The 24,427-nt window shown below is 52.4% G+C and overlaps 15 protein-coding genes across 15 annotated transcripts; 7 read left to right on the top strand and 8 right to left on the bottom strand.

Moving 5' to 3' along the window:
• Window positions 1-990: 990 nt before the first annotated feature.
• Window positions 991-1,386, top strand: BU25DRAFT_454321 (uncharacterized protein; the record flags this gene model as incomplete). The annotated part of the gene is made up of 1 exon (XM_033709860.1): window positions 991-1,386. One exon carries the CDS (start codon window positions 991-993, stop codon window positions 1,384-1,386), a length of 396 nt encoding a protein of 131 aa, XP_033566134.1.
• Window positions 1,330-4,205, bottom strand: BU25DRAFT_358366 (uncharacterized protein). The gene has a single exon (XM_033703608.1). It carries the CDS (start codon window positions 4,170-4,172, stop codon window positions 1,827-1,829), a length of 2,346 nt encoding a protein of 781 aa, XP_033566133.1. The 5' UTR covers window positions 4,173-4,205; the 3' UTR covers window positions 1,330-1,826.
• A 171-nt stretch (window positions 4,206-4,376) lies between these two features.
• BU25DRAFT_136257 (uncharacterized protein) lies at window positions 4,377-4,955 on the top strand. The gene is made up of 2 exons (XM_033700558.1): window positions 4,377-4,602; window positions 4,652-4,955. Exons 1-2 carry the CDS (start codon window positions 4,465-4,467, stop codon window positions 4,874-4,876), a joined length of 363 nt encoding a protein of 120 aa, XP_033566132.1. The 5' UTR covers window positions 4,377-4,464; the 3' UTR covers window positions 4,877-4,955.
• On the bottom strand, window positions 4,888-6,547 carry BU25DRAFT_406462 (uncharacterized protein). The gene is made up of 2 exons (XM_033705289.1): window positions 5,973-6,547; window positions 4,888-5,922 (listed from the first exon to the last, which is right to left on the bottom strand). Exons 1-2 carry the CDS (start codon window positions 6,153-6,155, stop codon window positions 5,035-5,037), a joined length of 1,071 nt encoding a protein of 356 aa, XP_033566131.1. The 5' UTR covers window positions 6,156-6,547; the 3' UTR covers window positions 4,888-5,034.
• Window positions 6,548-7,235: 688 nt separating this feature from the next.
• BU25DRAFT_417717 (uncharacterized protein) lies at window positions 7,236-7,763 on the bottom strand (the record flags this gene model as incomplete). The annotated part of the gene is made up of 1 exon (XM_033707825.1): window positions 7,236-7,763. One exon carries the CDS (start codon window positions 7,761-7,763, stop codon window positions 7,236-7,238), a length of 528 nt encoding a protein of 175 aa, XP_033566130.1.
• A 246-nt stretch (window positions 7,764-8,009) lies between these two features.
• Window positions 8,010-9,455, top strand: BU25DRAFT_436770 (alpha/beta-hydrolase; the record flags this gene model as incomplete). Its single annotated transcript, XM_033708968.1, has 3 exons — window positions 8,010-8,240; window positions 8,278-8,980; window positions 9,036-9,455. The coding sequence occupies 3 exons, from the start codon at window positions 8,010-8,012 to the stop codon at window positions 9,203-9,205; spliced, it is 1,104 nt and encodes a 367-aa protein (XP_033566129.1). The 3' UTR covers window positions 9,206-9,455.
• Window positions 9,456-10,004: 549 nt separating this feature from the next.
• Window positions 10,005-11,942, bottom strand: BU25DRAFT_406460 (SET domain-containing protein). Its single transcript, XM_033705288.1, has 5 exons — window positions 11,884-11,942; window positions 11,791-11,826; window positions 11,602-11,729; window positions 11,311-11,554; window positions 10,005-11,267 (listed from the first exon to the last, which is right to left on the bottom strand). Exons 1-5 carry the CDS (start codon window positions 11,935-11,937, stop codon window positions 10,200-10,202), a joined length of 1,530 nt encoding a protein of 509 aa, XP_033566128.1. The 5' UTR covers window positions 11,938-11,942; the 3' UTR covers window positions 10,005-10,199.
• A 779-nt stretch (window positions 11,943-12,721) lies between these two features.
• BU25DRAFT_383363 (uncharacterized protein) lies at window positions 12,722-13,797 on the top strand. Its single transcript, XM_033704275.1, has 3 exons — window positions 12,722-12,786; window positions 12,842-12,949; window positions 13,062-13,797. Exons 1-3 carry the CDS (start codon window positions 12,744-12,746, stop codon window positions 13,637-13,639), a joined length of 729 nt encoding a protein of 242 aa, XP_033566127.1. The 5' UTR covers window positions 12,722-12,743; the 3' UTR covers window positions 13,640-13,797.
• Window positions 13,788-14,537, bottom strand: BU25DRAFT_406457 (uncharacterized protein). Its single transcript, XM_033705287.1, has 2 exons — window positions 13,949-14,537; window positions 13,788-13,898 (listed from the first exon to the last, which is right to left on the bottom strand). Exons 1-2 carry the CDS (start codon window positions 14,463-14,465, stop codon window positions 13,870-13,872), a joined length of 546 nt encoding a protein of 181 aa, XP_033566126.1. The 5' UTR covers window positions 14,466-14,537; the 3' UTR covers window positions 13,788-13,869.
• Window positions 14,538-14,596: 59 nt separating this feature from the next.
• Window positions 14,597-15,706, bottom strand: BU25DRAFT_474997 (uncharacterized protein; the record flags this gene model as incomplete). Its single annotated transcript, XM_033710920.1, has 2 exons — window positions 14,597-15,411; window positions 15,519-15,706. 2 exons carry the CDS (start codon window positions 15,704-15,706, stop codon window positions 14,808-14,810), a joined length of 792 nt encoding a protein of 263 aa, XP_033566125.1. The 3' UTR covers window positions 14,597-14,807.
• Window positions 15,707-16,887: 1,181 nt separating this feature from the next.
• Window positions 16,888-19,434, top strand: BU25DRAFT_487518 (uncharacterized protein; the record flags this gene model as incomplete). The annotated part of the gene is made up of 3 exons (XM_033711289.1): window positions 16,888-17,011; window positions 17,064-17,163; window positions 17,221-19,434. Exons 1-3 carry the CDS (start codon window positions 17,004-17,006, stop codon window positions 19,432-19,434), a joined length of 2,322 nt encoding a protein of 773 aa, XP_033566124.1. The 5' UTR covers window positions 16,888-17,003.
• Window positions 19,435-19,478: 44 nt separating this feature from the next.
• Window positions 19,479-20,967, bottom strand: BU25DRAFT_406456 (HSP20-like chaperone). Its single transcript, XM_033705286.1, has 3 exons — window positions 20,631-20,967; window positions 20,173-20,501; window positions 19,479-20,098 (listed from the first exon to the last, which is right to left on the bottom strand). The coding sequence occupies exons 1-3, from the start codon at window positions 20,656-20,658 to the stop codon at window positions 19,796-19,798; spliced, it is 660 nt and encodes a 219-aa protein (XP_033566123.1). The 5' UTR covers window positions 20,659-20,967; the 3' UTR covers window positions 19,479-19,795.
• BU25DRAFT_406455 (SNF7 family protein-like protein) lies at window positions 20,888-22,288 on the top strand. Its single transcript, XM_033705285.1, has 2 exons — window positions 20,888-21,366; window positions 21,418-22,288. The coding sequence occupies exons 1-2, from the start codon at window positions 21,319-21,321 to the stop codon at window positions 22,051-22,053; spliced, it is 684 nt and encodes a 227-aa protein (XP_033566122.1). The 5' UTR covers window positions 20,888-21,318; the 3' UTR covers window positions 22,054-22,288.
• BU25DRAFT_406454 (uncharacterized protein) lies at window positions 22,139-23,128 on the bottom strand. Its single transcript, XM_033705284.1, has one exon. The coding sequence runs from the start codon at window positions 23,093-23,095 to the stop codon at window positions 22,250-22,252; it is 846 nt and encodes a 281-aa protein (XP_033566121.1). The 5' UTR covers window positions 23,096-23,128; the 3' UTR covers window positions 22,139-22,249.
• A 113-nt stretch (window positions 23,129-23,241) lies between these two features.
• Window positions 23,242-24,368, top strand: BU25DRAFT_406452 (HAD-like protein). The gene is made up of 2 exons (XM_033705283.1): window positions 23,242-23,283; window positions 23,342-24,368. Exons 1-2 carry the CDS (start codon window positions 23,273-23,275, stop codon window positions 24,186-24,188), a joined length of 858 nt encoding a protein of 285 aa, XP_033566120.1. The 5' UTR covers window positions 23,242-23,272; the 3' UTR covers window positions 24,189-24,368.
• The last annotated feature ends 59 nt before the right edge of the window (window positions 24,369-24,427 follow it).

Below are 24,427 nucleotides of genomic sequence, written 5' to 3'. Positions count from 1 at the left end.
GCATCTTGCAGATGCTCGGCCGAATTGTGGGTGCAAGACGATTGTGCTGAGCGTGTTTGCAATGGTGGATGAGGAATGAGTGGTTGACGGTCGTCGCACGCGTGACGAAGGCCGACGCGTTGCGTCAAAATTAAAGTCCGACACCACAGGCGAACAGCTAAATCTCCAGATCAACGTTTGTAATTACCGCGTCTCTGCTTATGCTGTCACGCGCCTTCGAGTCCGTCCGGTTTGCGAACTCTGGCCCATAGCAGGCAAACAGCTTGCTGGCTCAATCATTCCGCGGCAGAGCTTCGCTTGTTTCTAGATGCAGATCAAACAACCAGGATGCATCCCAACCCTGAAGCTGTGAGGGATAACAAGCTCAGGGCCCGACCCGGACATCGAGCACCTGGGACATATTACGCAGGGGTGTACGACTTGCGACACACATCCTTAAACATCCGTCGTTCGTCGCGAGTGTGGGCTGCATCCTGCATACTACTTCAAGCTTCTTCACCCCCTACCTTCGTTTACTACGCTTATATCTGCTCTTCAGCTTTGTTTCTGTCCCTCAGCTCGCCAACTCAAAGCTCTTGAAGACTTTGCTGGACTGCATCGACTGTTTGCTTGTGGATACACGTTGCTGCCGACCACACTTGTTGAGCTCTTCCAGACTGGTCTGACACGCGTATCACCTGTGTCACCAACTCAACAACGCGCAGACCATACACGTCATAACATTCTTTTGCTTGCGAGTCAATTTGCGATTGACTTCCCTTGCGGATCAAAATACGTTCTTGAAGAACTCCAGGTCTCAATTTCCAACGTATCGACAGCTGGATCTACTCTGAACGCCTTGCTTTCGCTGGACTCGATCACTTATTACTATTCTCGAAACGAGCAAACGCATCAACGATCTTGCAATTGCTTGGAACACAACTATCGCCACGATACACCCACCGCATCACCAACTTCTATACCCGAGAATCATCTTCGACTACCGCTACCATGTCCACCCGCAGCAACCGCTTCTCCGGCTCCTTCCAGCCGCTCCGCAACACCTCACTCAACATGCGCTCCCTCAAAACCGCCTTCAGCCCAACGCGCTCCTCGCGCTCCGCCTCCGCAACCAGCTACTCTAGCACCTCGACCACATCACCCTTAACGCAATCTCGCAACGTCTCTGGCTCCTACAGCCGCAACTCCAGCCCCCAGAGCAGCCGCTCCAACCACAGCCTTGCTGAGATCCTGGCGGTGAGGAGGCGCCCGAGCAACCTCGAGTTCGAGATGCAGATGGAGGTGCAGACTTTTGGGAGCGGGATGGATGTCCTGGAGCCCAGGCCGATGGGCGTCGAACATGCGAGTGTGGTGGGGATTTTTGAGGTGTTGGATGGCAAGTGCTAGACCGCATCCTGTTATGAGGTGATGGATTATGGTTGGATTCGACGAATGACTGATGACGAGTTATCGAGACGGTGTTTGGGTTTGCCTTCTGGTTTCGGGATTGGACTGGACGGCGTTGTTATTTGTTCTGGTGCTATGGTTCGGTCTGGCTCGACGTCTTGTCACCAACTTTCCTTGTACAATTCTTCTCGCTCTTGCGACAGAGCACCGTCGCTTTGATGGTGCCGTCGCTTCAGCTTTTATACCCCCCAGGTTTTGAGGATAGACTTGAGTATCAATCCTTTTCACATTGAATGTTCCCACCTATCCATCCAAGTATGATATGATGTTTCCAACCGTCCTGTCGTACAATATGCCAACGCCATACCATGCAGAACCTCAAACCTGACGTATAATGTGAATACATGGATATCGAACCCCCTACACATTCTCCAATCCGCTCAGTGCACCCCGTTGACCGGCTCCTGCAAACCATCCAACTCCTCCTTCCGCGACCGATACAATTCCTGCGCCTCCCTCTCCCTTCTCGTCACAAAGCTGACTTCCTCCCTCAACCCTTCCAATCTCCTTCCAATAGCCATCTGCTCACTCCACTGCATCGTCCTCTGACTATCTAAATCTGTCCTCTGCTTCTCCAGCGCCGTAAAGGCCTGCCCAATCTTCTCTCTCAGCATCTTGCTGCGCTGGATATACCCGCCATGGTGCTTGGCCAGGTTCTTCTCAATTTTGTTCGCCTGTTCGGCGCTCGAGATGATGGATTCTTGCGCGCTGTCGAAGGCGGAGATGAGCAGTTGGTGCTCGTCGATCTCGTCTTCTGAGTAGCCTGCGATGCCGGGGAGGACGGTGGATCCGTGAAGGTTTGTCCAAGATGAGGCGAAGTCGGATGTGAATTTGGTCTTTTCGGCGGAGGATTGCAAAGCGTATTCGAGCGCGAGTTCCATTTTCGCGGCGCGCAGCGCTTCGTCAGAGTACTTTTGTAAGGATTTTACGGATCCTGTGACGCGACCGGAGCCGAATTTCTGCACGTCGTGCGCGATTAGGTGTGCCATTTCCAGTTCGACTTCGCGCTCGATCGGGTCCGAGAGGTCGAGTGCGCGCTTAATGAGGGCATCGATGTCAACGACTGATGGGCGGGGGAGGAAGCGTTGGACGACTTGTGTTTGGCGTGCGAATTCGGCGCGTTCGGCTGCTTCTTTTGCTTCGCGGGCGCGGCGATCGCGCTCGGCGGCGTCTTCTTCGCTAAGTTCAACGGGTTGCGGTTCTGCGGCTTCGTCGGGGAGCTCGAATTCCCAGCTCTCTTCTTTGGGCTTGGGCAGTGCAGCGAGTCTGCTCTTCAGGTCTGATCGCTTGGCCTGCTCTCGCAGTCTAATGTCGCGGGGTGTCTGCCCGACGAGTTGCACTGCGCCGTCCTCGTCGTTCAGGCGTAGTGTATCTCGGGGTGTGCGCATTGGTGTCGCTTCTGACCCGTGACGTATAGGTGTAGCGCCCGCACCACCCTGTCGGTACGGTGTTGCCATAGGATTTGGGGTGACTATCTGATGTCGTGTAGAGGGCGCAGACAATGATGCCGGAGCCTCATCCTCTTCGAAATCAGGGTTGTCACCTCCTAACAGTGCAGATTGTGTCTCCGTTCGCAGACGAGCGTTTCGTGCTTCGTTCGCGATTGTGTCCTCCTCCTTCGGCGCCATTGGTGTGCGAATAGGTGTGCTACTGACGATGCTCGAGTAGTTGCCGACCAGGCCTTGTGTCGCGACATTGTCACTCCCACTTCCTGTGATGGCCCGCTCTCCTAGCATGCCCATCTTGACAATGTCCTCCATCTCAGCCTCGCCAACCTGTGGTGCTGGCAATACCAGTCCTCGTCTTTTGCTGCTCTGCTCCGCCTCGCGAATCTTCTGCATCTGCGCAGCCTTAGCATAAGAGGCTGCCAGGCCTCCCGACTTCTCGTCCTTCTTCTTCTTTTTGCTCTCGCCTCCATCGTCCTGCTGGTCTGCCTTACGCTTGTTTGCGAGCTGCTGTTTCCGTGGGTCAAAAGCTTCTCTTTGCCGTTCGTTGTTGTCGAGCTCCTCAACGGTGTCGAAGAAACCTGCGGGAACCTCTTTCTCGAGCGGCACGTCGGCGTTGTAGTCGATGTGGTTGCCCTTCTTTGGCGTGATCTTGATGTTGATACCGGCCGCCTTGAGCTCTCGTCGTTTCTGGAGCAGGGCAAGCCTGCGAGACTCCTCCAGCTGCCTCTCTCGCGCCTTTCGCTTTGCCTTCTTTCCACTGACGTTGGCCAAACGCGCACGTGCTTCAGACAACATCTCCTTGTCCTCCTCGTCCATATCAATCGCATCGGGGCGAGCTGGTCGGCTTTCGGCGTACGCATCGACTTCGCCAGGGCGCAATCTTCGAACCTCATCGGCAGTGGGTGCAGCTGACTCTCCACCATCTGGGCCTGCCAAACTCAAATCACCACTCTCTCTCGACTCCTGCTCGTCCAGCAGCTTCTGGTATCGCTCTAAGCACTGTGTCGCGGTCCGGCCGACGATTGGGGCGATTGTGCGCCATTGTGTAGGGAGCAGCTTGGCCATAGTCAACAGCTTCTCGTCATCCTCCCTCGACCATTCCGTCTTCTTAATCGAGGGGTCGAGCCACTCGTTCCATCGCGCCTTGCACTGCTTGGCCGTTTTCTTTGCGAGAAGAGAGGCGCATCGCGCCCATTGGTTCAGACCATACTTTGAGATGGCCGCCTTGAGCACCTCATCCTCAACGTTGCTCCACTGACCGACCTTGGTGACGACCATCTTGACGGTAGTTCCAGGGACGATTTGGAAAGACTATCGTGCTCCGGTATTGAAGTGAGCGTGGCCGGTCGACGCGTGCTGGGTCGCTGCTCAGTCGCGAGATGTCGCAAAGCTAGAAAGTTGTAAGACCGCGGAGACTAGCGTGCCTTGGCGCGGCTCCACCTTACTCAGCGACCATCACCAGCAGACCAGCAGTCACGGTGACGTAGATGTATTTACTTCACCTATGATCTTTCTGCTGCCCTCTGTTTGATACTTCATACTTCTGAAATCACAAACACAATCAATTCAAATGATGAACTTACGACTTATCTCTCGCCGCGTCCCTGCGACTCGTGCTTTCAGCACATCCAGAGTGCGCTACTCCGGCAAGTCGTCCATGACTGAAGTCAGTGATGGCGGTTCAAAGCACGACAAGGTGCAGGAACCCGTAAGTTCTAATCATTCAAGAACAACGGTTTGTAGCTTATGTGTGGCAGCAATCCTCCATCAAACCTAAAGGAAACCCAAACCCTCGCCAAGATGTAGACCATGTCGAGGAGGCCAAAGCCAAGGTGAAAACACAAGCAGAGCTCGATGAAGAATTTCAACTGAGAATGCAAGAACACTCAGGAGACGGCGGCGCATCCGGAGTCGAGTACGAAGACGGGAAACCAGTCTCAATGAAGCGGAGTGTCAAGAACAACATGTTCCGCTACATCTGAGCGCGACGGTGGCTTTCTCTTTCTTGTACGTCTTGCATTCTTAGCGTCAAAGTACAAGCATACTGAGAGGATCGAACTATAGTGTAACATCATCGCTGTATATCTACATTACGACTACGTTTGGGTATCATGAAATAGGAAATCGACGTCTGTCGTCTTCAAAGCTCGATGCTCTCAACATCTTCTTGCGTTCTCTTCCAGTTTCTCCAGGTCTCGGCTCTCCTTGTGAAGCCCGCTGCACCACGTGCCACCAACTTGCCCACGTCCTTGGCCTGATTAGCGCTCAGCATCAACGAGACATCAACCTCTAGGACATCCCACATAGCAGCCTTGACAACGTCCAGGAACTCTGCATTCGCGCCATGATCTCCAAGCAAGACTATCTTGTTCGGCGCCCGCTGTAAAGCTCCGGCTACCTCGAGGATGACCTCATGGATCTGTGCCCAGAATCTTGCCCTTGACACTTCGAAAACCGGCAGGTTCCACCATCCAAGCTCCATATCAATCCTGTTGGAGTAGGACCACTCCTGGTCCGCGTGCTGCAGGTATTGCACTGTCGCACTGAAGGAAGAGTTGTCGAAGTCCAAGAACAGTACGTGCTCATACGGCATCTGACGCTCCTCATTCAGACAGTCTGAAAAATCTGACTCAGACTCGCAAAGACCATGTCCTAGGCCTGCGAAAGCCGCGTTTGTATCCCAGTAGGTGGGCTTGTCGTTTGAGTCCAGTCTTGAAGAAGCCAATCCAGCAAGATCCAATGCATCCTGGAAATCTGAGTTGAGCCAGCCGACGAGTTGCGGCGCGACAGGAGTGATTGTAGACACCGATGTTCCCAGCTCTTCCTCGATAGCGCTTCGCACTCTCTTCACGAACTTGCTAAGTGTCCCCGAATCTCGTGTGATAGGCAATCCTAGCTTCCTCCTCGCTTCGCGTCGTATTGGCTCAAGTTCGCATCGGAGTCGATTGACCGGGCCTTCGCAGTCGAAGTCTTTCCAAGATCTTGCCCATCGTGACATTAACTCGATGTAGTCTGCGTCTGCTTCCACCTGAACAATCGTTAGTAGCAAATACGCTAATATGACTCTGCATAACGTACCCTGACCAAGTCGACCGTTGTGCCATTCTCGTACTTTGCAGCAGCAGTTGCATATGAAGTCGTGAAGTGTACGCCAATACCAGGCGCAAGACTCTGGGTATGCTCTTGCACAAGCGGTGTCTGTTCCAATCGAACGACACGCGCACCAACCAAAGGCACAACAAGCGCAGCAAGGAGCTTCATCTTGAGTTCCGACTTCGTTCCGATCTGCAACAAGGTTCTCCACACGTACAAAAATGTAAACATACAGGACGAAGGAGTGACAACGCGACAGCAAGTCCACGCTGAACAGGGTGGCGACCCCGCGCGGTCCCCTCCATCTTATGTACACTATAAGGAGTTGTGCCGCGGTGGCTTGAATGCGGCGTGCCGGTCACCAGGCGCAAGTTCCTGGATGCCTGGTCCAACCGCATACTGATTTACTAACTTTATTGGGCCTGCCAAGATGCGACGGAAACGTGAAAGCTTATCTTTTGAGTTGCTGGATACGAAGAGCGAAGAGCGCCTTGAACCACGCGACAATCACCCTGTGGCTTACTTCAAGTTCGTCAAGGCTTTCTTGAGTTTCTCCTGAGCACTCTTGTGAATTCAAGAGCTTGGAGATGGACTGTGTAGTTGTTATGAAGACGTCACGAGAATAGAGAGGAATGAAAGCCCGCTCTTGGCATTCATTCTATTCCGGACTGGTTTCCGCATATCCGGTCCGTGCGGTGCTGCTATTTCGAGCGGGCACCCGTTTATTTCCTTCTGATCTCCTTTTTCATGATCTGGGGTTCCTGAACGAGGCTGTACGCGAGATGTCATTTCACTGCGAGGGCCTATTTAGGCGAGCGCCTGTCATACACCGCGGACAAACGCCAGGCGCCCTGTGTCACTAACGCGTTGTGGGTACGATGTAAGCTCATTGTCTTGAGTTTGTAGGCTGGGTGAGATGTGGTTTGGCAACGGCACGCGACTTCCGTTCTGAGTCCGCGGTGTGATCCTGACTTCGCGCCTTGTGCCTCGGTTTGATGTAGTCGGGCAGGCAGCAGCAGCGACCGAAGCCCGACCCTCCGCATCTTGCCTTTTGTGCAGACAACAATCGGTAATGTCATAGATCATTTTGTTTCCACTGACTAGATATGCTGAACGGACAGAATCGCTAAAAGGGGTACCAACAATCGTAGTTTCTCCTCCACCATCTTATCATCGTATCCTGGTGGGCTCCGTGCCCGACAACTCTTATAGCTGCGCTAGTAGCTCGTAGGTATGATGCTGCCCAAGCTATGACGGTGGAACAGGCTGATAGTCATGTCTGCAATACTCCGTTGACACTGTCTTCGGCTCTACGTTTAACTCCTGGGGATATGCTCTCGCCTCTAGCTCTTTGATTTTGCGGTGGTTGCGGTAGAAGAGATACCCTGTCGCAGCTACTGCGATCACAGCAAAGACAGCACCGATGGCGATGCCTGCTTTGGCGCCAGCCGAGAGGGCATTGTCATCGTTTGAGGGCGTTGCGCTTGCGGATGGCGAAGAGGTTCCCGTAGGAGAGCTGGAGGACGAAGCGGTCTGACTGACCGAGCTCACGAACAAAGACAAAGAGGTTGGTGTTGGCGTGACTGCAGTGCCAACTTGAGTGGCACGTAGTGCAGGTCGTGATACTGGCACAGCGACCTCGGGATTAACTGCGAACTCGGACTCGCGTTCACACTCCACAGTGCCAGATTGGTGTTGATCCTTGATGAAGTTGTGTCCGTACAGGAAACAAAACACCACCGATATTGTCAAGTCTACAATGCGGGGAAGGGGCATCCTCCAGCAAGCAACGACTGGCTGCAGCGACTTCCCTAGGAGCGACCATCTTACAAATTCACATAGGCCCTTTACATGGACTTCATCGAAACTCGAGCACTGCAACCATCGATCTTAGCAACAGAGCAAGTCTCACGATGGCCTCGCCTCGACCTTACACCATCTCCGTCCCAGGTGCTGCGATGACAAGCTAAAGCGCAAGCTGTCTGATGCCGACTACCCAGACGAACTCGATACTCCAACGCAATGGCCCTACAGTCTCCTCTAGCAGACGTCAAGCGCCTTGCAAAGCACTGGAAGACCGAGTTCTTGTGGCGTGACGTCGAAGCCACGTTGAACGAGCTACCCAACTATCGTCAAAGCGTCAAGGTCAACAGCTTCGATCCCATCGATGTGCATATCGTCTGGAAGAAGAGCTCGAATCCCAATGCTATCCCGCTGTTATTTGTCCACAGATGGCCTGGATCCTTCATCGAAGTCACTAAGATGCTCCCACTGCTCGAGGGATGGCGAGAAGAATGGTGGGCCTGCCTTTTATGTCGTTGCACCATACATGCGAAACTTTGGGTTCAGCTCGAGAGTTACGAAGTCTGGATTTGCGCTGTCGCAATACGCAGAGACATGTCATCGCCTGATGCAGCAGCAGGGTTACGAGAAGTATGTGACCCAGGGTAGAGATTGTGGATTCCACATCACCAGTATCCTGAGCATCTTATATCCTGATTACGTTCTGGCAAATTATATCAACATGGTGAGGGCTCGACTGCCGAGCTTCGCCTCTCAGCCCGCGCTTGCTCTTCAGCATGCTCTGACACCATACACTGAGGCAGAGCAGAAAGGCATCGAGCGCTTAGACTGGTTCATTGACCAACGCCAAGCTTACCAAACCTTACACGCCACGAAGCCACATACTATCTCGTACACCTTTGCAGACAGTCCCGTCGCCCTGTTGGCTTGGATCTACGAAGAGTTGGTAGATTGGACGGACAACTATCCTTGGACCGACGATGAGATCTTGACGTGGATCAGTATCTACTGGTTCAGCACGAGTGGACCGAATGTACATATCAGGATTTACTACGAGGCACAGCACAATCTAACAGATAAGGTTCTAAACAGTGACCGCGCGAGTCAGTGGCGGGACAGAGTGAAATTGGGACTGGCGCACTTCCCGAAGGAACTCAGTGTTATGCCGAAGATTTGGCGCCGAACGATGGGTAAGTCCAATCAGGGTGCCGAGCCACTTGTAGTGCGTATGCTAACTGACAGCAGGTCCTGTCGTACTCGAAAGCACCAACGACAAAGGAGGACATTTCGCTGCTTGGGAAGACCAGATGCCATTTTCAGGGACCTCCAGGAGATGTTCGGCAAGAAGGGGCAATGTTACAAGATTGTGCCTGGCAGGAATGGATATTAGAGACGTAGATTCGAGCCGCGTGTAAAGGAAGCTTCGAGCAAAGGAAGTCATTTACTTAGGCAGTAAGCCGAAGCAAACATCTGTTGATTGTTACTGGCTTTGATTTACAACCGAGGCTGCCAATAGATCCGGAGCTTGTAGAACGCTCTACCTTCTGCTGTTTGTGCCGCTGAAAGTATACAGCAGATTTCCGTGAGTACCCTTCCAGCTCAGGCGACTTCCGAACCGTCAGGGCACCCTTCTCTCCAACCCACATTCCCCCGATTCGTTCCCCCTCTTCTGCAAAAGAGCTATGATATTCTGGCCGGTTTGCGGTTGTACAATCCACAAAATCCCGTTTGGCACACCTTACTTCCAATTCGAATACCTTTAGCCGAACCACATATCACCCAAGATGGCTCAAGTTCAGGTCCCAGCCGAGATTTGATGGTGAAAATAGCAGCTGTGGCAACAGGAATAGACTTCTGCCTTAAGACGCAATTTCCGTACTGTGCTGGAGATGTTCAGACGGATTACGAGCGCGTGATATACGCCATGTCCTGTTCCTGAATCCCGGAAGATGCACCCGCCTTGCTCGCGACATCGGGTGAAGTGAAGATGAAAGATGCAACACGGAAGACGCGTCATCCATCGTATATGGAATGCCAGTGTTGCTTGGTTCACAGTAATTTTTACCTACAAGTAGTCTGAGTTTTCATTGCCAGAAATCTATCTCCATCTCTGTTATGAGGTATCAAGTGACATTAGGACAGGTTAAGCATTCGACAGTGGTTTGACACGCAAAAAAAGACATAATAGGTTCTTGATGTAAACGCGAGTCGAGCTGAGTTTTGGAACCTTTAGATTCAGTAGCCGAAGCCTGATAATGCTGAAATGCTACAGAAGCTGATGCGAACGCCTGCCTGACCGCTAATGCGTGAGATTGTGCAACAACTATCACGACGAACCGCTCGAATCGATATGTGTCTCCTAGAATTCAGATAGTAGCACCAGTCGGTCTACTCTGTTGCTGACTGCTTTCAAGTCCACAACCACTTGCGGCACTTGGCAGCTCCGCAGAGACACGGAATTGCGTCTTCTCCCGGATCCTCCATTTCTTCATCCTCCTCCTTATCAAGGTAGTCGAACGTCAGCTCTTCGTATGCTGGGATATTGCGGCAAGCGAAGAAGGCAATGTCGTAGATGTGGGGGTCATTTTTGTTGTAGCTGACTGTGTACTGACGACAATTGGGTTCGCAAGAATGGTTGATGAACTTCGTCGGGCCACCCATGAACTCTCCATCCACCACATAAGCTTCGTGCTGCATATCAGCCTCGAACTTGTCAAGCGAGTACAAATATGATGCCTTTGCTTTAGATGAGGTGTTCTCTCGACGGGTGGCTTCCTCATCTGTAATTACCTCGCCGCGGTAAGTGTCGATGAACTGGCCTTGGCGCAGGTTCTGTTTACACCGCAAGCCCCAGCCTCTGCCGCTCTTGGTTTTGAAGATTTCAACCTCAACTTTACGACCGAACTGGACATTCTTGTTGCGGCAGTCTGCACCGCAGCGGCAACGATCGTTGCACTCGTAGATTGGTCGCCGAGATTGTAGATACCATGGTACTAAACCTCTGGTGAGTCGGATCTTGGTGTCTTTCGCGTAGTAAGGGAACTTCTTTGGAAGACCCATAGTTGAGAGTCCTTCAGCCAGGCAGCGTTCATAGAGCTTCTTCTCTTCAGAGGTCAGCCGACCTTCATCGACGGCAGCGTACTCTAGGCAGTCGCATTTCTGCGTATATTCGCAGCCGACATCGCGAGCCATGCGCGGGGAACACTTCTGGCATCCTATCGCAGTGTCCAAAGCGTACTGATACACACCTTCTGCCAACACATACTGAGGAATGTAGCGGAAGCGGAGCGAGGGCGTTGATGCATCGACAGTGTTGAAAAGTTCGATCGGAGGACCAGGAACATGCCTCAACCTTCGTACGTATTCAGCACGAATGAGTGTATTGGCGGTTCGTACGTCTGCCTGATATGCGATCTGTTTCATGGCCGCGGTAGGGATATTGGTAATAGAGACTGAAGCGACGTCTGGGCCAGATGCCTGTTGCGATTAGAGCCAGTAAGCTCAAAACATGTGCACTTACAGGTCGGCAGAATACAAAACCATGCTCATCCACATCCAATACGCCATTGTAAACATCAGGTGATGTGGATGATGCCGGTGGTACGTTTGAGAATACTGACGAGGATCGAGAAGCGGAAGGCGTTCGGCTGTCGTGCTGTAGCCGTCGATCAAAAGGTGACAGACGACGTTTAGTCTCTAGATCTTCTTCTGAGCTCTTTCGCTTTTTCGACGGTACCTTGTTCCGTGATACAATCTTCTTCGACCTAGCTGGTATTAGCGACTCTCTAGTGTTCTAACTTCAAGGCTCTACCTCTCTCGCTCGTCTAGGTAATCTTGAACATGTTCAAGACAGCGCTGAAGTTCGTTGACGAGGTGCCAGCTTAACGGAGGAGTAGATGTCTTATTCTCGGTATGCCATCGTACAAGATACTGCTCGTCCTAAAAAGGCGATGTCAGCATGAGTGTGCACGGGCCATACATAAGTGAGTGAAGTACGAACGCCGACATTAACGCGATTGCAGATGATTGTGTGAACCTAGAGCATGTTAACAATTGCTTTACACGTAGAGAAGTATGTTAGAGCTTCACTCACCTTATCCACCGCAACGCGACGCGTGTGTCGGATACTGCTCGGTATTACGACCATGGCGGGCATAACCGCCCTGCATGACGTTAATTAGCTCAGTCAGATCTCTAAAGAGATGTCTAATTGGCTTCTAGACGTGCTCTAGACGAGATAGAGGTTGCAGGCACAAGTTAAGTAGGGCAGGAACCTAGGGGCTGACATACCTTAGCAGCGCTGCGCAGAGCTCGGGATATTGCAGTGTCTAATGTAGACAAAATACTGCATGTGTAGCAGAGGCCTAGATTAGAGAGTCTAGCAACTTTTCACTGTCGTATAGGTGGTGTTGTTACTTAGAGCTCTGCTAGATGTGTAGCATGCGCGCAGTTCAAGGTCACCAAGCTTAGGTTCTAGCGCAATGTTTGCTGCTGAAGTAAGCGCGCTCAGACCACCTCCAATTTAGAACATCATTCATCCAAAGAATCCAACCATTGACAATCTGGTCTGCCTTGTTAGGAGTCCATTAACCAAGTTTAAATGTGATGACCTTATATAGAAGCTCTGTCTGCTGGATCTAGAATCCTTAAACAAAACTCCTACTTAATGCATCTCAAGTGCTGGTGATGCGGTATAGTAGTAGAGTAGCATCTGCAGCATCTATCGCGAGCACTCATCAGCGCATACTGAAGGAGGAAGGACTGCATTTCTAACGTGAAGTCAACAAGGTCGTGAAGAGCGGTCGTGTCCAAGACATCAGGCCGGCCTCAGGTCCAGGGTTCTCCACTAGCGTGGCGCTAGCTTATCGATACCCTTGCGCCTGCCAGAAAAAAGTCCCGCCGTGTGAGCGCCTTGCAATCAGGATACCCTTCACAGACTCTATACTTTGCGCCATGGCCACTGATAGCCCCTTTATCAAGAACCTCGCTTCGAGCGGTAAGGTTCTCGCCAATCCATTCGAGACGTTCAAATGCTGACACATGCGCCACAGACAAGGAAATTCGTGACAATGCGCTCAATTCTCTACGAACATATCTCGGAGGACGATCAAAGATCTCAGAGCTCGATCTTTTGAAGCTCTGGAAAGGACTGTTTTACTGTACGTCGAATACTTCCCACCTGATTCCTTGGCTGTCGTGGCATCTGCTATGCGCCGCCATGCGCCCTCCAACTATAACCACGGAAGAGAACCCTTTCTGATCAGTCCTAAGGCCTATGGATGCAAGACAAGCCAGCCCTGCAACAGCGACTCTCGCGCGACTTTGCCTCTCTCGTCTCTACCCTCCGATCCGGCGTCGCACTTCCCTTCATCCGCGCATTCTTCCTCACAATGGCGCGCGAGTGGACTAACATCGAAGCACTACGCCTCGACAAATATCTCTACCTCATTCGTCAATACATGAACGCATCTTTTCAACACCTCGCAGCGAAAAAGTGGAAGTCATCAGTTTTGGAGGAGTTTAATAAGATAATGGAGGAGACACCGCTGAATCCTACCGATATGAAGATTCCGAACGGCCTACGATACCATGTGTTGGATGTCTGGGTTGACGAGCTTGAGAAGGTCAATTCGGATTGGGAGGGCGAGAAGAGGCAGGAGATTCTCGAAACGCTGGTACAGCCGATCGAGAAGTTGGTGAAGAATGGCAGTCTGAAGGTTGTTAGGGAAGCTGCAAAGGAGGTACTGGCAGAGGACACACTACGCAAGTGGAGAGGGCAAGAAGATGAGATCATGGCGGAGCCAGCATCAGAAGAAGAGGATGATGGGTGGGGTGGTTTCGATGACTAGACGTGCGACGGACGTCAGTAGAAAGAGCAGGATACAAGGACTTCGCATTTGTTTCAGCGCGGCGTTATGGCGGATGCATATCAACACCAAGGATTCAAAAAAGTTTAAAGAGAGGGAAAGACTATCAGTTGAATGAAATGCTATGTACATGTCTCCGGGACCTCTAGGATACAACTTAATTCGTTCATGCTCCAGGGAGTATGGTCATGCCGAGTCTATCCACATTTGGTCTACTCGTCACGCGAGCTTATAGGACCATCTACACCACCGTTAGCAACAGGACTCCAAATCACGTTCAATCAGACTTACAGTCACCCCTCGTACCACCCTCCCTCTTCTCGGTATAACGTCCGAGAAGATCCGGCCTGACACCAATCACATAAACCCTCCACAACAGCGGCGGCAACAACATCCCAATACTAATCCCTGCAACCTTCTTACTAACCGCTGCATCCCTCCCTCCATCCTTCAACATCTCATTCACCAAAATCGGAATCAACAACGCTTCTCCCACACCCAGCAGCAAATACGTCGGTCGTCTGCTCTCAATGCCATTGCGCGTATTCGTGTAGCCGGCGAGCAGAGCAGATGTGAGACCACCGATTACTAGGCCGCCGAATAGCCGCGCGAAGAGGATCGAGGACGGGTTGATGTCAGAGGGGTGGTTGAGGATTAGGGAGAGTACCCAGGATGTGTGCGTTACGAGGGGGATGGTGAAGAGGTTTGCGATTGCTTCGGCGAGGAAGGCTTTGCGGATTGTTGAACCGGAGACGTTGGGGTCGGGTGTGATGTTGGGGTTTGTGGCGGGTGATTTGGTGTTGGCCATTCTGGTGGTTATTTCTGGTTAAGTCCTGAGAAAGAGGGGGTTGTGCTTTAAGGTCGAGAGGAACTGTGGATGGTTTTTTGTTGATATATGAGTGCTGTTGTGTGTAGTCGTCATGAAGTGTGGATGGTCACGGTGACGTCATACTGAACAATATCGTGGACTACAACTTCATATTTATGCTTCACACACGTTACCATTTTGGCTAAGAGATCTTGGAAGCGGCTGACAACTCCCAAACGGCATGTGCTACTTTCCGATGATGCTTATTCAGTTGTCCGCCGAGTCAATCGAAACCCAAGCATCCTTCTGGAAACCATCACTGCGCATCCAACTGTACTCCATCTAGTAGAAGCCCCTACTAGCCAAATCATCACCCCAGCTATTATGTACACGAAAAGCCCCACCGTTGCCCTTGCTGTCGTCCCAGCCTACGGCCATAATCACATGTCCCTCGTGCTCACTCATATTGAGATACGGTACTGCTACGATGAACCCGTAATCTGAACTAGATGCGGTGTGATCAAAATTTGAATAGAGGTCGATTGCGAACACGATAGGATAGCCGACTTGGATAAGGGCCTTCCAGCAATTGACATCATCAATTGGCTTCGGATGAGCGTAGGGTAACGTGCGGTGACGCGTAGCTTCAGCGAAGCACTTAACATCCGGTGGAAGGCGGCAGAGGGCGCCGTCCTGGAAGAGTGGAGGATGGCCCTCCGACTTGGCGTCCTCCGGCTTCGCGTACGCTGACGGGGTGTTGCGTACTTTCATGCAGTGTGGCCACTCGTCCTCTTTGGAACCAATCTCAATATATGGCCACGTGCCGTTGCTCTCGTGTTTGAGGATAGACAGAGACGCGGCCTCAGCGCAACATCCCAGGGCTAGGATGGCTTTGAGAACGTCGCGGTTCATGCTCCCTGAACCTGGCACTCTTGCCGTGTCTGTTCTTGTTTTCTTTTGTCTCAGCCAGTTGCGCCAGATGTACATGAAAAGTCGTGATGGATTGAAGGAAGAGTCGTGGCTCTGGCCCTGGCGAATGCATTACAAACGCACGAATTGATATCACCTTGATTGTATATGTGCGGCGTGAATGGCAACTTCTCAGCGAAGGCCGATGTGTTCTTGTATATGTCGAAAGCTGGAAGACAGAGTCCTTTGCTGAGCCCTTTGAGTTTATCGATAGAGGCTTCGTGGTCTCGTATGTCTTCTGGACTAGGAATACAGCCTTGAAATCGAACCATGATGTACACCTGTAGAATCAGTTGTATGAGAACTGCGATTGACTTGAAGTGGAATCGTGTATTCGACAGGACGAAGAAGAGTGTGGTTTTTATGCCTTTAAGTGTGCATTGCGCGCGGTCAGCACCACGATGGTCGATCAGAGGCGAGCTGTTTGAGCATGATGGTGTGTTGGGTTCAGTGTACTTTGGACTTTGGTTTCAGTCCATAGATGCTGGAGATTAAAGTGGACTATGGTACAAAGACGGGCGTAGGAAACATTACTTACAAAGCGCAAATCTCCATCGATGTGAACTTTCTCCATTCATGGAGCCTGATCCATCTCTCAACTCCCAGGACAAACAATGACAGCGTGTATAGCGCATCGTCGTCGCTGATTTTGTTCGCTTTCTGATATCTGCTATGCAAGTAGTTCATTCGAGCGATGGCCGAGTTGGGGCGCTCTGAAGTAGGGCTGTGTCCAAGGAACTCTGTAGTCAGAATGCTTGTATCGGCGAAGCACCGTCCAGCATACTCTACTTTGCCAAGTTATTGCGTCTCACATAGTAGTTGTGAGATCGTTGGTATTCCATAAGTTCTGCCCAGAGATCAGGCTTGAACGGTATCTTTGCACATGTTGTGTATGTACTTGAAGAGGGCGAACGACAATGCCTTCTTGGTTGTCCATGGGAATTCCTGGCTCTGGATATATTTGGTGATTTGCCAAGCTTCTCCGGCGGTCATCTTCCGGGAGTCCTCGCGAGTCTTGTACGGCCTCTGTGCATGCATGGGGTAGTCTCAAGGAAGATTGTATACCAAGCTTTGCTTACACAAGGTCTGCGCAACTTTAGATCTTGCAGAAGGCCAAAGATCAATGCTGCCACACACTTGTTGCGCCTCAAACATGCACGGGAGTGGACTAGTTTCAACTACAAAAGAGTGACTATGAAGTTCAGTGATGAGTGCAGCATTGTAAGAGGTTCTGGTGGCAGCCAGGAGTGGAGTTTCCAGTACCCTGGGGAGAAATTTGACCATGATTCAGTGCGCCTATCTTTTCATGATGGAAGCTTCATTTCTAGCACAAAGACGAAGTAATCTGAGGTATTTCAGCGCGAAGCAGATTCTTCAGCGGTAGTCTCTGTTCGATATTCCGACTGAAGAGTAGGTTGACAGCCCTGGAGCACGTCCACTCCCACCATTGAAGATGACGGCGCATTTCCACGCTAGTGAAGCCGCCTTTCTGCCCGCAGTTTCTTTTGGCGGCAAGGGTCTCTGCACTTGCGGTTCTGCACAGCTTACGACACCGCTCGACTCACCGCCATGGGCAGGTACGCATTCACAACATCACACAGGACGCGCAAATGCTGATAAAAACCACAGGAGGCCAAATCAGCTTATTCTCGAGTACTTTGAACGTGGTCCGAAGCTCGAAGACGCAAGCAATCGCTATCAGCACACGTGCAAATCATGCGGTGAGAAAGTGCGACCGCCCCCACCACGGAAAATGTTATGGACCAGCAACTGACCACGCGCGCAGTTCCCCAAAGGCCGCATAGATAGCCTCACAAACCACCTGGTCAAGAAATGCCCCGCCTTACCTCTGCGCGACCGCCAGCGGGCGCTGCTACAATTTCACGAGCTGCCCCTTCCTGACAACATGGCGCAGACTGTTGCGAATGCGCCTGGGCCAGTGCACAATGGACAGAAAGTGAACCTTCCATTCACGCCCTCGAAGCAATTGTCGGCACTCGAGACTCTTGCAGAGGTGTCGCGGCAACATCTGGACCTCTCCGGCAAGCGTCCAGTTGACCAGCAGCAGCAGCAACAACAACATCATCAACAACAACAGCAGCGAGGGCCGCCTTCGCAGGTGCATCACAACGCAGGACACGGAGAATTGCTAGATGAGTGGATTCAAGACGATAGGACTGATGGCACCGACCTGAGCGGTCTGCCCCATGCCATGGACATGTCTAGTGCGCCGGCTCTGCCGTCGATGTATCAGTTCAATGGCCCTCTGCACCATTCGCCGACGAACTCGCCTCACATGGGCAACATGCCACTCGCGAGCTCTGGGTCTATGGCGCAGATGGTGCCCTCACTTGTCATGGCGGCCTCTGCGGCTAACGACCTCATGCCACTGGCAAGCGGTATGACTATGGATTCAGATCTCAATCTTTCGCACAACGGCATGGGCTTCCAACGCCCGCAATGGCCCAGCCTTCAACCTCACCCTTCTTTGGATCCTTTGTTGCAAGATCACACCAAAGATCAACTGCTGCCAAAAGATGAGGGTTCATCAAAATTTTCCCAGGCACGACCGATTGCAATCAATCCGAACCCCCAGACGCACTTCACGACCGACTTCAGTATCCATCAGAAGCCAATGAAGCCCAAAGTCCGGGGGCGCTTCACTGATAGCCGGCGCAGGGAGGTGCAGGAAGTTCGCAAACGAGGCGCATGCATTCGGTGTCGAATGTTGAAGAAACCGTGTTCTGGTGACAACCCCTGCAACACCTGCCAGAATGTCGAAAGTGCGCGATTGTGGAAGCAACCTTGCATACGGACACGTATTGCAGAAGAATTCAACCTCTACTCGGCTGGTCTGCATGGTGTGTTGGCATATCATGCTACCACCTCAGCCAAAGGACAGATACGCTTGGATCAGACCCCTGGTCGCATAGAAGCCTCCCATCATCCGGACTCTGGTATCTTTTCAACTTTCACTCCTCTCAAATGTCATCAAGCTCAGGCAGCTCAAAACGCCGACATCGATCCAGCAATTTTCGCCGCGGTCAGCACCCCGGATCTCGAGCTCATAGACGGAGAGGATGACATCAGCGGGAAGCTGGACCTCTACATGAAGAAGATTGGCCCTCACTTCCTTCAGTCAGAGGACTCAGCATTCATGAAGACAACACAGCAGACTGTATCGAGGCTGGCCTTGCCAAACCAGGATGGTCTGTTACCAAAAGTGCTGGAGCTCTGGCACTACACACGGATACTCGCATCTCGCAACCTACACTGGCATCTCTTCTCAAACCCATCTCTCCCGCCCACCCTTTCAGCACCGACACTATCCTCCTCAGACATGGAAGATGCCGCACGCTTCCCCATCACCACACTTGACCACCCCTCCTCTTACAACTTGATCAAAATGCAACTCATGGGCGCGACCGAAAAGCGCGCCGCATGCGTAGCCCGCGTCGTAATGAACGAACTCGAGCGCCGCCTTCTCCAACGTCAACAAGCCAACCCCTTCGAAACGTTTCTCGTTGCTGTCATCCTTCTCGCCAGCGTAGAGCGCATGTGCTGGCTCTTCCGGACCTGGGAAGTGCAAGTACCGTCTGAACCTTCGCACACCGAGCCTGTATCAAAGGTGGACGAGGACCTAGCATCGGCTCTGCAGCCCCCGCCTCTGCCGGCCATGAACGCGCAGCCAGCTCCGCGCCACCCTAAGTGGCCGCTTGATAAGCCTGCGGCTGCTTTCTCGCAGCAAGGTGAACGGTTTAGCGATATCTTGAATATGCTGCTTAAGATGCGCGGTGTACCGCCGAAGCCAATTCCGCGCAGTACTGATGGGATGTTGGTTATGTGGGGTGATGATGTGGATGTGATGATTAGGGAGTGGTATGAGGGCATTGCGGTGACGACTCAGATGCTTGAAGAAAGGGCTAATGCAAAGTTTGTAGGCGAGGATCCGGCGGAGTGGGAGTTGAAGTTTGTGGGAAAGATTATTAGGGGTGATTAGGAACCAGGGCTCAAATGGTAGCCTAATATTTATGTAGGGCGGAGGACGAAAAGCAAAAAGCATCTGGGCGGTATTTTGTTATGGAGCGATTGATACCACAAGCACTCATAGACCAAGCTACAGTCCATCATGTTCAGGAACAGTGGGAGTATCATTCGATTCATCTGTCGTGTAGAAGTCATCAATTGTGTACGCATGCGAGTTTCATCGAAGACTCTACGCAGCGCTTCCCCAACAACGCCTCCATGCTAAGCTATATCCTGACCAAAACATCGCCTAGATATGCCGCAGCGCCGTACAGTCGTAAACTACGTGCCTCCACTTTTTCATGTCGTTCAATCGTAGCGAGGGTATCAACCATTTACGCGACCTCCTCGATCTTGGGCTTGTCGCCTGATGCGGACGCGGCAGCGGGCTTGTCCTTGCTGTCCTCGTCGTTCTCGAGCTCGGGCATATCCTCATCGTCGTCGTCGTCGCTGTCCTCGCCCTCAAGGCCCTCCATACCAGGCATGCCACCCATTCCTGGGAGGCCGCCCATGCCCTGAGCTGCGCCGAGCTTGGAGAAGTCGATGCCGCCGAAGCCACCGTCGCCGCCCATAGGGTTCATCTGGTTCATCATCTCATCGTCTGCGGGAGCCTCGTCCTGCTCGTCCTCATCGACCCACTGTAAGTAGTTAGCGTCGCGTTCTCTTGAAGACACGCCGATCTCGGTATTCGCTGCTGCTAGGATTAACTGACCTTGTCGAAGTTGGTCTTCAGGAAGTGGACCTTCACCTTGTCCTTGAGCAGACGCGGCCAGAACTCCTCTTTGAGCTCCTTCTTGCGCAGGACAAGTGTGATATCGCGACCGCTGTGCTGGATCTTGGACTCCTTGGGGTCGATCTCGGCGAAGAACTCGAGGTCGACAGCGTAGGTGACCTTTTTCGATGTCGAAGCACCCTTGAAGCTGAGCTTTGTGGGTTGCAGATCGAGCTTCAGGTCGGACTCGGGGACATCGGCGGCAACGATGGTGAGGAAGACGTAGTTCCTCTCGGGGTCGCTATCAGACGAACGCTGCGCCCAGGTAACTGTGCTGAATTAGCTTGTGTTGCTGAGGCACGGGATCTCCAGAGCTCGCGCCTGCCAAGCTGGTGCAGTGATGTTGGGGGGGGGGGGGGCAGGTCTAGAGCTCGAGGGTCGATAAGGCTGCGACTTACCTTCAGGTGTGACGGTGGGTGTAGACATGATTGCAGATGTGTGTGTATAGGTGTGAGATGGGGTGTAGAGGTTGCGTGGAGCAGGTAGCTTTGTGTGTTATATGACGGAGTCGTGTTGCTGCAAAGTCAAGGTCGAGAAGGTAGAAGAAATGCGGTGTTGTGGAGAGACTAGCGTAGAAAGCAATGGAAGCTATAGAACTTCGAGCTTCAGCCCCAGTTTTGTGGCTAGTGTTTGCTAGCAAACTGCAGCCTGACGATCACAAGTACAGTATGGAGCTTCCCGCTTGCAAATGAATTGGCACAGGCTACTATCGTGGCGGTGAGGTAGTGGTTGTGAGGCGTGGTGGTCACTCTGGCGGCTAGTGGGATGTACCTGCCCCGCGAAACGTGAGGTCACTGAAGCTGGCCCGAGCGAGCGCCGGCATCCGTCGTCCTGAACCAAGGCACCACCATTGTCACCTTCACACATGCACACTAACCACCGTGCACTCGCAGCCGCGGCATAACTACCGTCCTCTACCACCATATCGTGAAAGACAGTATAGGCGACCTCGCCTCGATCAGCCCCAGTACTCCAAATCTACAGTCGTGACCAACCACCTCAGTCGCGCACTCGGCGCAGAACGTGGCTCCGGCAGCTGCCTGACCTCGAACGACTCCAAATATTGTGATAGCTTGATATCAAGCCATGGAGACCATTCGTGGTCTTCTGTGGAAGCCCACACCAGAAGAGCAGGTATGGACAACATGATCTGGCCCTCAGTATGACAATCTAACACCACAACAGAAACGGAAATGTAATGCTCTTGTGCGGCAGAACGTGCGCAAACTGGACCGCGACATCCAAGGCCTAAAGATGACCGAGCAGAAGACGAAGAACCTCATCCTTCAGTCGTCTAAGCGCGCGCAACGAAACCCCTCCATGGCCAAGCAAGCGAACCAGGAGGTGCGAATCTTCGCTCGAGAGTTGATTCGTGTACGGAAACAGAGCGGTCGCCTGCAGACGAGCAAGGCACAACTCAACTCTGTCCAGATGCAGGTCAACGAAGCTTTCTCCGTACGGAAGATCGAGGGCAGCATCAAGGCAAGCACAGGGATTATGAAGGATGTGAACTCGCTGGTCAGGTTACCGGAGCTGACGGGCACGATGCGTGAGCTCTCGTCGGAGCTCATGAAGGCTGGCATTATTGAGGAGATGGTGGATGATACCCTGATGGACACCGAGGGGCTGGACGAGGACGAAGAGGCGGAAGAGGAGGTTGACAAGGTCTTGTCAGACATCTTGAAAGACAGGCTACCGGCAAGTAAAGCAAAGGAGGAAGAGCTACCATCTGTCGCACAGCCAGAAGAAGAGGAAGAGGAGGACGATCAGGCAGAGATGCTGGCACAGATGAGGGGCAGACTGGAGGCTTTGAAAAGCTGAGTGGCCTACTGAGAGATATTATGCATGTGTGACAGGGATACGGAAGCTGTTCGTACGTGGCACTCAGGCGTTCGAGAGTTGCGCAAAGGCTATGCTCTTTTGAAGATCTCGAATCTAGGGTATCGCAAGCAGACCGCTCTGTTTCCCAACAAATCTACGAAACGAACAATCTCACAGCTCCCTGACTCCTTTCATCTCACTTCCCAGGATTCTGGTTGAAATTCATACTATACCCACCACTCTTCGGGTCTTGCTGAAACTGGAAGTTATCCGTACTCAGCCCAAACGGCTTCAAAATCCCGTTGCCCAACTTCTTTAGATTTCCCATCATTTCTGCCATCTCCTTGTCCTTCGTCGTTTTCAGCTCAGTAGGTAACGTCCTCATCGCAGCCTGCACAGCCTTCTGATCCAAGCCAGACAACTGATGCGGCGTTTTAGACAGCGCTTGGTAGTCTTCCAGCGACCCTTGCAATGACGCCCAACCACCGACTTCGTGCCGTGCCTTTGCGCGTCGTAAGAGAGCTTTTGTGCGCAGCTTGTGGACGTCGTTGATGGAGTGTCCGGTGCGGGTGAGTGCTTCGAGGAGTATCTCGGTGCTGTCGTCGATTTCACTGACACCGCCCACTGCATCTCCTCGCCCGTTCTCGCCGGCTTCTTTGGCAGGTGGTGGGTCAATCCTGTCCAGTGCGTCTAACGCTTTTGTCGCCGATTCAACGGCTTCCTTCCATTCTTTTAGCTTGATGTGGCATGCGGAGACGTTCGAGCGGAGAACCGCGATGTCATATTCGAGGTATGTAGGGCAGACGGCGAGGGCTTTTTCGTAGCCTTGAATTGCGGTGGTGTAGTCGCCTGATGTGAAAGTTTTGTTTGCGGAAGTCTTTTCTGTGTTGGACTCATCGAGGAGCTGTTTCTCTTCCTCTGGTGGGAAGATCTCAGGCGTGTAGGTGGCGTCGGTATTGGCCTTGGTGACGGGCTCGGCCTCATTTGGTGGCATAGCGGAGCGGAAGGTTGGAGGTGGTGTGGAGTCCTTGAATGGGTTCATCGTGTGGACGCGTTTTCTGTGTGGGATGTCGATTGTTTTCGAAGTGACGTCGATCGAACCCTGAGAACACTAGCGGCTAGCCTCGGTTCGTGGGGTCGCGACTTGACTTTGAGCAGATGTGTGTTGAAGTACAACAACTTTCTCGGGCGAATCCATAGCCAGCAGAGAACCAACGAGATGAGCCCAAAGTATGGACACTCCACCACTATGCTTGTGGGTATAGTATAACAATGCTGATTTCTACAGTACTACCCCACCACCCCGCATTCGCGCGGCGCTGTTCGATATGGACGGCCTGCTCATCGATTCGGAAGACATCTACACAGAGGTCACGAACACGATTCTCACACGTTACGGCAAGCCAAACCTACCATGGTCCATCAAGGCGCAACTACAAGGTCGTCCTGGCCCTCAAGCCGGCCAGATCTTCCACTCATGGGCCCAGCTACCCATTGGCCAAGAGCAATTCCTCAAGGAGCAAAGGGAACTGCAAGTTAAACTGTTCCCGAACACAAAGCCTTTACCAGGTGTGATGGACCTGTTGGCGGGACTCAAGAAGAGGGGTGTGCATATGGCATTAGCGACGAGCAGCAACAAGAACAACTTCAAGATCAAGAGCGAGCACCTCGGCGACCTCTTCCAGAACTTCGAGCTCGAGCACCAGGTCCTTGGTGACGATCCACGGATACCTGCAGGTCGCGGCAAGCCAGCACCGGACATCTACCTCCTCGCTCTCTCCACGCTCAACAAGACGCTCGAGGCTCAAGGCCAGCCACCGATACAACCAGAGGAGTGCTTGGTGTTCGAAGACAGCGTGCCGGGTGTCGAGTCAGGGCGGAGAGCAGGTATGCAGGCAGTTTGGGTACCTCACCTGGAGCTGCTGAACGAGTACAAGGGCAGGGAGAAAGAGGTGTTGGCCGGGTTGACTGGCGAGCACAAGGAAGATGAGGAGCAGCAGTTGCAGAAGACGGAAGTTGAGGTCAAACAGGGCAAGAGACAGGTTGGCATGCCTGGTGAGACTGATGATGGGTGGTCGAGGCTGCTCAAGAGCCTGGAGGACTTCCCATACGAGAGCTATGGCATGAGAGAATAAATGCCACGCGCAAGCTTATTGAGTGAGTAACACAAAGTGTACCCTATAACGTTCCTATGCGCATATATCCATTTCGCAGGTTTAGCTAACTGAAGTGCGAGCTAAGTGTAGCAAGGCTAACGAATGTGGGGGCTGCATCGACCTATTTATGTGAACCATGCATGCTGCACGGACTGCGACCCTTGCCGAAGACTGTCTAAAGTTGGCTACTGCCACATTGATTCGGCGCGCATGCATGT

The sequence above is a fragment of the Macroventuria anomochaeta genome (genome assembly GCF_010093625.1).
Source record: "Macroventuria anomochaeta strain CBS 525.71 unplaced genomic scaffold BU25scaffold_3, whole genome shotgun sequence".
Lineage (NCBI taxonomy): Eukaryota > Fungi > Ascomycota > Dothideomycetes > Pleosporales > Didymellaceae > Macroventuria > Macroventuria anomochaeta.
Note: the sequence above shows the minus strand (reverse complement) of the source record. Positions and strands in the feature narration are given on the sequence as shown.

What these genes read in the sequence shown, in the direction of transcription:
- BU25DRAFT_358366 (XM_033703608.1), bottom strand. Translation starts at nt 4,172, where the DNA reads ATGGTCGTCACCAAGGTCGGTCAGTGGAGCAACGTTGAGGATGAGGTG.
- BU25DRAFT_406457 (XM_033705287.1), bottom strand. Translation starts at nt 14,465, where the DNA reads ATGGCCAACACCAAATCACCCGCCACAAACCCCAACATCACACCCGAC. An exon ending in GGGTGGTACGAGGGGTGACT is followed by an intron (nt 13,899 to 13,948) that starts GTAAGTCTGATT and finishes ACGGTGGTGTAG; the next exon opens with ATGGTCCTATAAGCTCGCGT.
- BU25DRAFT_406454 (XM_033705284.1), bottom strand. Translation starts at nt 23,095, where the DNA reads ATGAACCCATTCAAGGACTCCACACCACCTCCAACCTTCCGCTCCGCT.
- BU25DRAFT_406456 (XM_033705286.1), bottom strand. Translation starts at nt 20,658, where the DNA reads ATGTCTACACCCACCGTCACACCTGAAG. An exon ending in ACCCACCGTCACACCTGAAG is followed by an intron (nt 20,502 to 20,630) that starts GTAAGTCGCAGC and finishes AATTCAGCACAG; the next exon opens with TTACCTGGGCGCAGCGTTCG. An exon ending in TGAAGACCAACTTCGACAAG is followed by an intron (nt 20,099 to 20,172) that starts GTCAGTTAATCC and finishes AACTACTTACAG; the next exon opens with TGGGTCGATGAGGACGAGCA.
- BU25DRAFT_406462 (XM_033705289.1), bottom strand. Translation starts at nt 6,155, where the DNA reads ATGAAGCTCCTTGCTGCGCTTGTTGTGCCTTTGGTTGGTGCGCGTGTC. An exon ending in CAACGGTCGACTTGGTCAGG is followed by an intron (nt 5,923 to 5,972) that starts GTACGTTATGCA and finishes ACGATTGTTCAG; the next exon opens with GTGGAAGCAGACGCAGACTA.
- BU25DRAFT_136257 (XM_033700558.1), top strand. Translation starts at nt 4,465, where the DNA reads ATGATGAACTTACGACTTATCTCTCGCCGCGTCCCTGCGACTCGTGCT. An exon ending in ACGACAAGGTGCAGGAACCC is followed by an intron (nt 4,603 to 4,651) that starts GTAAGTTCTAAT and finishes TATGTGTGGCAG; the next exon opens with CAATCCTCCATCAAACCTAA.
- BU25DRAFT_383363 (XM_033704275.1), top strand. Translation starts at nt 12,744, where the DNA reads ATGGCCACTGATAGCCCCTTTATCAAGAACCTCGCTTCGAGCG. An exon ending in CAAGAACCTCGCTTCGAGCG is followed by an intron (nt 12,787 to 12,841) that starts GTAAGGTTCTCG and finishes CATGCGCCACAG; the next exon opens with ACAAGGAAATTCGTGACAAT. An exon ending in CTGGAAAGGACTGTTTTACT is followed by an intron (nt 12,950 to 13,061) that starts GTACGTCGAATA and finishes ATCAGTCCTAAG; the next exon opens with GCCTATGGATGCAAGACAAG.
- BU25DRAFT_406460 (XM_033705288.1), bottom strand. Translation starts at nt 11,937, where the DNA reads ATGGTCGTAATACCGAGCAGTATCCGACACACGCGTCGCGTTGCGGTG. An exon ending in GTCGCGTTGCGGTGGATAAG is followed by an intron (nt 11,827 to 11,883) that starts GTGAGTGAAGCT and finishes AACATGCTCTAG; the next exon opens with GTTCACACAATCATCTGCAA. An exon ending in TACCTAGACGAGCGAGAGAG is followed by an intron (nt 11,555 to 11,601) that starts GTAGAGCCTTGA and finishes AATACCAGCTAG; the next exon opens with GTCGAAGAAGATTGTATCAC.
- BU25DRAFT_406455 (XM_033705285.1), top strand. Translation starts at nt 21,319, where the DNA reads ATGGAGACCATTCGTGGTCTTCTGTGGAAGCCCACACCAGAAGAGCAG. An exon ending in AGCCCACACCAGAAGAGCAG is followed by an intron (nt 21,367 to 21,417) that starts GTATGGACAACA and finishes ACACCACAACAG; the next exon opens with AAACGGAAATGTAATGCTCT.